At 36.8% G+C, this 10,643-nt stretch overlaps 1 protein-coding gene across 1 annotated transcript; it reads left to right on the forward strand.

The window, feature by feature from the left end:
* The first annotated feature begins 9,742 nt into the window (after positions 1-9,742).
* Positions 9,743-10,289, forward strand: LOC104825505. Its single transcript, XM_010557846.1, has one exon. The coding sequence runs from the start codon at positions 9,837-9,839 to the stop codon at positions 10,143-10,145; it is 309 nt and encodes a 102-aa protein (XP_010556148.1). The 5' UTR covers positions 9,743-9,836; the 3' UTR covers positions 10,146-10,289.
* Positions 10,290-10,643: the final 354 nt, after the last annotated feature.

A 10,643-nucleotide genomic window follows, 5' to 3' on the forward strand; every position in this document is an offset into this window, starting at 1 on the left:
CTTAGCCTCCACAATATCTTCCGCAGATGCTCCTCATGTGTCTGCGGATCTGGCGAATAGATGAGGAGGTCATCGATGAAAATGATGACAAACTCATCCAGGTAGTCCATGAACATTTGGTTCATCAGTTGCATGAACACCCAGGTGCGTTCGTGAGCCCGAAATGCATGACTACGAACTCGAAGTGTCCATATCTCGTCCGGAATACCGTCTTATGTTTGTCATCCTCCTTGACTCGAATTTGATGATATCTGGATCGTAGATCGAACCACTGGACTCCCTGTAGTTGGTCCAGCAACTCATCAATCCTCGGTAGCGGGTACCGATTCTTGATAGTCACTTGGTTGAGCCCTCGGTAATCGATGCACAACCGCATACTCCCGTCCTTCTTTTTCACGAAGAGTACTGGTGCTCCCCACGGTGAAACGTTGGGGCATATAAACCTTTTTCATTTATTCGTTCAACTACTCCTTCAATTCGATCATCTCAACCGGTGTTATCCGGTATGGAACCTTGGTGATTGACTCTGTACCCGGTAGTATGTCAGTAGTGAAATCCATTTCTCCCCTTGACAGAAATTCCGACAAGTCATCAGGGAAAAGCATTAGTAGAAAGTCTCAGGTAACCGTTGTGTCCTCCAATCTATGCTTCGGGTAACAAGGAATGCCCCGTTGCTCTTCTTGATTATCTTCTTTTCGGTCCTTCGTATTGAACTTAAGGGGATCCTCTACTAATGTCAATATAGTTGGCGAGCGAGATAAGTCCTCCCCCTTTGTCTTAAACGCCCACTTGGGGTAGGTTGGTGTATGTTCCTTTAGAAACTGCTATAGGGTCTCTTAGGGGATTTCAGAATCATTTCCCTAATTTCAATCCCTTAGTTTAGGCATTGGGTTTAATTGTGGAAATTATTTATCTCCATTTAAGCATATAATGGCGACATTCTAAATGGGCCATGTTAAATTCACTAAGCCTTCAACAACTCCAGCTAGCATCATCAATGTACGGACCTCGACATGCGAGGATTTTCTTCGGACATGGTTTGAAAACATTTTCGGTGAAAATCATTAGGTAATGAGCACGACACCTTCCCAGGGAAAGAACGTGGCTCTGATACCAAAAGTTGTGACACCCATAACCCGTGTACAGTATACGGGCTGTGCCACATGGACAAATAGTGATAAAATAATAATAATGCGGAAGCAAAAATACGAAATCCAAAAACATTTTTAATCAAACCAGAGTAAGCAGCGGAAAATACAACGGGCGATCAGTATCGCAAAATAACACATGTCCGAATAGTTATAATTTAGCCGTACAAAATGCGGGAAATACAAGTCTCGTTGCTGCCTCTCTCAGGTCGTCGTTTGCCGGATGCGCTAGGCGTAATCCTCGTGATCTGAAAAATGTAAAACCACGAGGGCTAAGCACAACTGCTTAGTGAGTAGCCTGGGTTGAACCCGGTAAACCCGTTCTCAGCGAGAACGATGTTAGAACGATGATTCCAATCACATGCAGCAATAGTAACATGCATTATCATATAACGTGCATCACACATATAATAACAATCACAATCACACCCGCATGGAGTCCACCATGGTTTTAGCCATAAACCCTAGTCAAGTCAGCATGACTAGGTGCGCATCACACGCCCGTCACTCGCGTGACGTTGGTCGTCGCATCACACAACAATATCGCCTCAAGCACTTGTCACGTCACGTGACTACCGATGTCAAGTCCATGACACAACGGAAATATAAACACACCCGTATGGAGTCCACCATAGGGTCCAGCCATATACCCTAGTCAAGTCCATGACTAGGGACGTCTCCACGCCCGTCAAGTCCATGACGTTGGCTGTGTCAAGTCAGCATGACACAATCGATCATATCACCCGTATGGAGTCCACCATAGGGTTCCAGCCATATATCCTAGTCAAGTCCATGACTAGGAGCGCGTCACACGCCCGTCAAGTCCATGACGTTGGCCGTCGTGTCGCACACGACTAATCGCGTCTCAACGCCCGTCAAGTCCATGACGGTGATGGTTGCGTCCACAACCATCCACAAACACAATCATGCTTGACTCGTACGCACGAGCAAGCTACACACATGGCACACATCATGTATATATCCCCCAGTACAATCACACGTATCACGGTATCCGGTCCCTTACCGATCTACCGTTTAATGCCATGCAAACTACCCCGTATAATCACGCAACGAGTCACTCGAATCGTTGTATCGCACATCTCACGCATACGGGATTCGAAAATCATCCGGAAAAGGGTTCTGTACTCTAGAACGATCGGTCCAGGGTGTGGATCAGTCGGTCCAGGGGTCCCGTGCCGTCCCGGGGCCCCTTGGAACAATTTTTGAGGTCTGGAATGGAGACCATTCGGTCTGGGGATGCCAGACCGTCCGGTCTGGGTACCCAGACCATCCGTTCTGGCGTTAGAGTCCGTCCGTTCCGGCTGTTTTCGCTCTCGCGAAACAGTTTTCTGGTACGACTTCATTTGATCATATCTCCCTCATTTCTCAACCAAATTCAGTCTCGTTTGTTGGTAAATGTTCATTGAAGTGTCCTCTATCTAATCCAAGCAACAAACCATCGAAATAACACAATCACATCGACGAAAACGAGCTTACACAGACGTAACTCGAGCCACTCACCTCTGTTTCGGCTCAGATCTGGTTTTGGCCGGATTTTGAGGTGTTTTTCAATTTGTTTCTTGCCGGAAACCTCTTCTAGACACTCTAGGGATGTCCACCTTCGTGTTCCCGAGCTTTCCTTGCGTCGATTCTCCCTGGTTTTCGCTCCTTTCTCTATGTTTCTCATCTCCCTCTCTTTTCTCTGATTTTGCCCGAAAATGGTGAAACCCTTGCCTTGGGAGAAGTTTATGCTGTGAGAGGGAGGTCGAATGGGCTCAAGCCCAGGCCCAAGGTCGAGCCTGCATCACCCTGAACGGATTGGTCGGCGACTTGACGCCGGTGGGGTTCGAAAACGCAGAGAAATACGCGTCCCAAGGTAGTAAGTTGGCCACTTGCGTGCTGTCCAGTGGACCGTCCGTTCTGGGTCTGGAACGGACGGTCTGGACCCAATTTTGGCCCAGCTCCTCACTCGTTCGTGGTCCGTTCGTTCCGCCTTTAGCAGTCTGTCCGTTCTGCCTTTGCCAGTCCGTCCGTTCTGCATTTCTAGTCCGTCCCGACTGACTTCGATTGCTCCGTTCTCACTCGTTTCTTACCCGAATCGCGCACCGTTTGTTTCTACACCTTCCTTGGAACGTCCTCTTTCACACCTTCCTTGGAACGTCTTCTTTCATGTTCAATCAATAGATTATTGGAAAATCACGTTTACACGATGAGGTACAACTCGAAACGTCCCTACCTCGAAGAACTTGTGAATTCCGAATTTCCAGGTTCTACTCAATTTTCGTTTGCTCATAACTTCCTCGTTTCTCCGTCAAATCGAGTGTCGTTTTCTTCTAGATATTCGTTGAAATATTCTCTATATTTTTGCCTTATTTTACCCTTCTTTTATTCCCGAAAATAATTTAAATAATTTATACGGGAATCGGGGTATTACAGTACATATTAATTTTAATCTCAAATGACTTTAGAAATTAATTAATTATATATTTATATTTTTCCTAATAACATGTTTTTAAGATTTTTTGACGAGGATGTCTTGGCAACATATCCTAATCTAAGTGGAGGGTGATGGTCCTCATCGTCATACCTCCGATGCTAAATCATTCAAGAAGAGGCAAAAAACGATTGTACTATTTAAACCTTAATTTTTAATTTATTTTTTAATTGTAGAATTTTTATTGCGTTATATATATATATATATATATATATTAGGAGAAATAAATGGGGAGGACGCCATCAATTGTAGAGTTGATCGCTCGGACACACAAAAAGTCTGATGGATCATATGTCGATCCCCATGTTGAACACGTTATAAGCACGGTGACTCAGAGACTTACCCAGCTCTCGCAAAATATTGGCGACTCAGCGGATTCTTCATTCGGTCTCTCTGCATCAGATCAAGATCGTTGCTATGTGGAGGTAAAAATTTTAATAATTCTTTTTTAAATATTAAATTTTAATACTTTAAATTTTTTTAAAATATTTTATTCATTTTACAGTCGGTCTCTCCAAATAAGTGCCGCATCTATGGATTAGGAGGATTGCAACGAGATTTGTTTGGTGATTTCGGTGCTGCAATTCCTCCTGGCATGCAGAGTGATCTCGAACAATAATGACGGATCGAGACACTCGAACAACAGCTTGCGGCGACGAGGCAACAAGTGAGTAAACTCGAACAAATTGTTAAGCTTATGCGAGGTGATCGGCCACTCCACAACATGCCGTCAAGCTCGGGAGCAGAAACGACGGTACGTAATCTCGGGACCAGCGAAGACGAAAAAACTCGTAGTGCCAATTAATTTATATTTTCTGAAATATTTAAATTTTCTTTAATATTTGAACAATTTTTTTTATTTTAATATTTTAATTTTAATTTTGTTTTATTATATATATTTATTTATTTATTAATATATATATAAATATATATATAATATTAATAAAAAAATAAAATCAATATTTAAAAATAAAATAAATTATTATTTTATTTTTAAATATTTATTTTATTTTTTATTAATTTTTTTTCCTTTTCCAACGGGCATTCCAACGGATATCCGTTAGAACCCCTATAAATTCCAACGGATATCCGTCACAAATAGCGTTCCAAATGTCCAACGCAGATTTCCAACGGATATCCGTTATAATTTTCCAACGGATAGCTGTTTTAAATATCGTTGTAACATTCCGACGATGATTCCAACGGAATTTCAAACGGATATCTGTGGCAAACACAGTTGTAAATCCGTTAGAAAATAGATATTCTAATGTATACCCGTAGGAAATTGGCCAAGGATTTACCGTTGGAATTCCGTTGGAATTATACGACGAAACAATCTGTTGGAAATCCGTTGAAATTATAGCACGGAAAAAACCGTTGGAAATCCGTTTAAATATTCCAACGGATTGTTGCGTTGGAATTCCGTTTGAAAATTACCACGGATTTCCAACGGAATCGATTTTCTAACGACGTTTTTCCAACGGATTTATCCGTTGGAAATCCGTTGGAAAAGTCGATTTCCAACGGATTTTCGGCCTTTTCTAACGGATGTACCGGTTGGAATTTTGGGTTTTTTGTAGTGCAAAACTTACCTCTTCGGGCTCTAAATTCGGTTCTCAGCTCGAGTTAGATCCGAACCTTACCGATCTTCTTTCCGTCAATCTGAGATCCGCCACCGGCTGGACCACTACCGATTCAACCTCCTGACCGTCGCTCTGTTGTGGTTTTGGATATCTCTAAACATGCGTTCATAACGGTTTCTAGGGTTCTAATCTTGGGTTTCACGCAGCTGAATAATATAAAACGAAACTCAATCAACAGATCTTACATATAATGATAAAAGTATCGATATACCAACATGTTTCGATCCAGAGGCCTGTCACAAACGCTGAAATCCAACGTTCTCTACAACTAGTCTAAACTCACGGGCTTGCGTCTGCTAGAACACGATCTGGAGGTCAGGAATAAAAATCGAGACGAACCCGGGAGAGAGAGAGGACGACGGCCAAGAGAGAGGGGGACGAAAATTCCCTAATTTTCTTAACTTAGAATTATGTTTCCTAAACATAATTACAAAGATATTAGTGTTTCATTAAACCCACTGGGCCTATTGGACCCATTATGTCATAACATAATTCATTAACCTCTTTCAATAGTTATTGGGCTTATTATCCTATAATTAAGCCCATTAGTCTTATCATTAATCATATGGGTCCATTAGACCACCTAAACCCATCCAATGAATTTCAAATCAATTTCGCAAACCGATCGTGATTAGAGCACCATATCCATCACTCTCTTCCTGTTTCGAACCCTGAAACAGTTGAAAGAAGCGTCAAAATGCTTAGATCGAAAAGAAGACGCGTTGGACTTCCTCGGCTGTGATTTCACCGCCAATTTCACCAAGCCTCGCCGTCAACTGGGCTCTTATACCACTTATAGTGGTTCCCGGCCTTCAACCTCTCACTTTGTACTAAGAACAGAGAAGAAAGAGACGATACGAGATGTACGAATTCAATACCGAGTTCTAACACTCGTACCTCCATCTCGGGAAGAAAAAGTGTTCGATCTAGGGTTACAACTGAAGAACGTCGCCGGACACAGTCATTGGCGGCACTAGAGACACGTACACACACACGATGAGAGAGATATCTCTACTGCAAGAGAGAAGGAAGAAAACCTATCGGAAATTACAATCTCCCAAGTCTGTGAAAAGATGAAACCCTAAGAGGTTTCATTAACACCGCGAAATGATCATTAAACCTTTATGTCCTTCTGCTTCGCCCAGAAGCTTTGAAAAGCTTCTGAATCGCCAAGAGTCTTTAGAAATCTCTCTTCCATTTGGAGGATTTGTCGAAGCCATCCATCAATATATATATATATAGCGTTCTTAAAAAATTATATTATTAGAGAGAATTTTAAAATTAAGTTTTGGTGCCATGACCGTTTTGTTTAGGGCTAATATATGTACATGATCTAATAAGAATATAGACAAGGCAAGACGAATGAAAAAAAAACGAAGAAAGATCAAATAATCAAATAAACTAATGAAATAACAAATCATGATAGAAAATCTTTTTTTCTGGAAAAGAAAAATTAATGCAAAAATATGAGTGAATAATGAGAGAAACTTAGAAAATTGATGATTTGTAATGATCTTTATCATTTTTTTATTCGCAATATATTAACACAGAATAATTTGTTTCAATACAAAATAATTCTATAGAAAAATGCCATAAAAATATCCAAATTTGTCTAAATATGCCAAATAAATACCTTAATTTCTAAATTGTTAAATAAATATCTCAATTTGATATGTACCAAATCGATGAGATCGTATTTGTTTGATACAAATTGGAGTACTTATTTGTCAATTTGTAAATTTGTAATTTCTTTATTATATCTCGAAAAGTTTAAATTGAAATTTATTTGCACACTGAATATAAAATATTATGATGCTGTCAATATCTCAGTTTTTATCTTCTTCGGGTGAAAAAAACGATAAGAGTTGTTGTATTGTTTGAATGGATGTGTCAAATCTACTTAAGGGTCAAAGAAATTGTCCATTTAAATAATTTGTAGCAAAACTGCAAATTGAGTTTGTCATTACCGATAAATTTTACAAAAAAAAAAAATAGTCGAGCTCAAAATAGAGAATCAAATTTATTATCGTATAAATTATCTAAATACTTCATCTATTTTCGAATAGTCGTAGTTTTAAAGAGTATTTTTTGTTATTTAATAGATATCGTTTTAGATTTTCTAAATGATTTTTAAAAAAAGTATAAATTTATCTTATTTAAAAATATTCAACTTCATATAGCATTAATAAAAATATGGTTTGCTAAGGGTACATATCTACGACTTTTTTTATATTTTTCTAAAAATTGGGAAAAAAAAATCTAAAATGATATCTATTACAAAACGAGGAAGTAAAGTTATCAAGATGCAAAACATTTTTTTATGACATGGAAACAAGTTACTCCCTCCATTTCAAAATAATCATTGTTTTAGGTTATTTCACATTTTTTCAGAAAAGATAGAAAAAATCATTTATAACCTTATTTAATGATATAAATAATGTTATTATTAATAATTTATTAAAATTTAATAGGGATAAAATTGGAAACTATTGTAAAAAAATGCTTTGAAAATATAGAATGATAAATATTTTGAAACATGAAAAATAACCTAAAACTACAAATATTTTGAAACGGATGGAGTAATTCTTTTAGAGGGCCAAAACCAATTTTGCCTATTGGTATATCTCCAATCTGATTTTGTCAATAAAGATGAACAAAGTATACAATTTGCATAGTTTCCATACTAAGAAAAAAAAATGAAGTATTGTAACAACTTAAAATAAAAATGAACACACTTGTTGTACCAATCATGCTATATATATATTATTCACATGAGTGGTTATAGTAACCAAGATTATATTAGCATTGAGCTTTGAACGGTCCATTCCCATTGGAAAATGGGACTCTTAGGCGGCAGTAAAGATTTGAACAAACAGACCTCTCGGTGTCCCATTTTCAATTTCCTTTTTGCTTTGACATCCTTCAATACACCAACGGCCACAAACGAGAGAGAGGTGTTAATGTTTGATTTTCATCTCCTTTTAATATAATATAATATAAATATAAAATATGGACGTTGAAATTAATAATTTAAAAGAGATAGTAGTGACGTCCGACCATTTGATTATTACATCTAATAAGAAAACAAGAGATCAATTGTTGATTATCATGCTATTATTTCATTTTGCCATACACGAGCGAAGACCCAGCAATTTTAGATTATATTTCAAATATTTATTGTAAAAGAATAAAGAAAAGTCTCTCCACATAGCAAAATAATCAAATCAAATGGACCAATAAAAAGAAGAAGAAATAGGTCCACCGTCATATATATTCATCCTCAAGGCAGAACCAACAACCAAGCTATTTAAAAGATTTATATTGATTTTATTTTATTTCTATTTATTATATTCATTTTTTTTTATTTCGTACAGTTTATTACAAAAAAAATGAATTTTATATAGTATACAATATTTTCTCTCCTATATGTGTTATTTTAAAGAAAACAATTTTGTGAATCAAGTTTGCAATTTTAAGAAACTGAGCAGCCGAGATTTCGTTCAATTACATGTTATGGATTTCTTAATATTCTTTCATAAAAATATTACAAAAATTTCTTTGGAGAGGTTTTCAATTTTAATCTAAGATATGATTTATAAATAAAATTTTAACTGTATTTAAAATTAATAAACCATATCTTTTAGTGCATATATTCTAACAAAAAAATTAAACAATAAATAATTCTTGACCCAACAAAATATTGCATAAGATAATCAAAAGGTTAAAGCTATTTAAAAGGGGACTCAACTGATCATTGGTCACGAATAGCTTTATATTAATCTATGCAAATTTTTTATTCAGGATTGTATATAAATTTAAGGGAAAAAATATTTTTCTATACGAATTTAGTCAATTATGATATTTTCATATACATATTTTTAATTTGATAAAAAGTTATATTTGAATTCAAATTTTTCCAAATGTTTATACGAATTGTTAAAATATACAGTAATAACATATATAATCATCATTTTCGTTAAAATTATTTGAATTATATTAATTAATGCCCTGATATATATGGTAGTTATAGTAATCAGAATTCGAATAATTTTAATGAAAATGATGATTCTATATGTAATTACTGTATATTTTAATAATTCGTGTAGATATTTTGAAATTTTTTAATTGAAATATAATTTTTTTTATAAAAAATTAAAAATCTATGTATAAAAAGATTATATTTGATTCAATTTAGAAAAATGTAATTTTTTCTATTTCGAAATTACCTCGTATGTTTTTTCATAGACGGCGACATGAATCAAAGCTTTCATATATATATATATATATATATATATAATAGATGTCACACAAAAAAGAAAAAAATAAAAACACGTCTCTATGTATATTATCTATATATACATCTATATAATGACAAACCCACGTAGCGTCTACGTGTAAGAAACCATCATCTCTTTAACACTCCAATCTCTTATATATATAATTCCATAAACTCAACAAATCCTTACATCAAAAAATAAAAAACCTCGCTCTTCATTCTTCTTGTTCGACCCGTCCGTACATTTAGCCCGTATAGGATCTGACCCGGTTCTCATGGGTCCGGTGGTGCTGACTCAGCTGGCGACGGGTCTTAGCGTGTTGGCCGGTGTGGCGTTGGTTAAGTCGGTTATGGACCAGAAACCGATGACCGGTCCCGATTTAGGCGGTCCGTCGCCGCGTTGCCCGACCTGCAACGGCACGGGCAGTGTCACGTGTCTTTGCTCACGGTGGTCCGATGGAGACGTTGGATGCCGGACCTGTGCCGGGTCGGGTCGGATGGGTTGCAGCAGCTGTGGAGGATCCGGTACGGGTCGGGCCATCCGAGTCCGGTTATCGGTACAACGGTCAAACCGGGTTTCGTGAACGGGTCCGTTGATGGTTGGTGTAGAGGCAGATTATGAAACTAGTAAAACTGTAATTATGAGATATAGCATGCAATTAATTATCTGCTTGTTATAAGAATTCATGTATAAATTGCATGTGATTCGAAATATTTAATTTTCTGCTTGTTATGTTATTTAATTATGTAAAAGTAAAAACCCTAACTTGGAATTAGAAATTGGTTGCTAAGTTTTGTTTGGGAATTATTATACTATTTTAGTAATATTACTTTGCTTCAAAGGTTGGTTTTTGGTTGCCGAATTTTGTGGCTCCACTTGCTCTTTTAGTTGCCATCTTTTTTTTTTTAATTAATTTTGGAGGCTTCTTTTCCACTTGCATAGACAAAAACAAGTTACCCAAACATTGGACCGTATTAGAAAGAATCATATCAATGTTTTTTTTTGTTTTGTTGAAAGAATCATATCAATGTTATTATGTTACATACATATCAGCATTAACATTCACATCTTCATATATATA

This window comes from Tarenaya hassleriana, unplaced genomic scaffold, assembly GCF_000463585.1.
Source record: "Tarenaya hassleriana unplaced genomic scaffold, ASM46358v1 Cleome47, whole genome shotgun sequence".
Taxonomy (NCBI): domain Eukaryota; kingdom Viridiplantae; phylum Streptophyta; class Magnoliopsida; order Brassicales; family Cleomaceae; genus Tarenaya; species Tarenaya hassleriana.

Bases quoted from the DNA above. Each gene is read 5' to 3' on its own strand.
- LOC104825505 (XM_010557846.1), top strand. From the start codon at position 9,837: ATGGGTCCGGTGGTGCTGACTCAGCTGGCGACGGGTCTTAGCGTGTTG.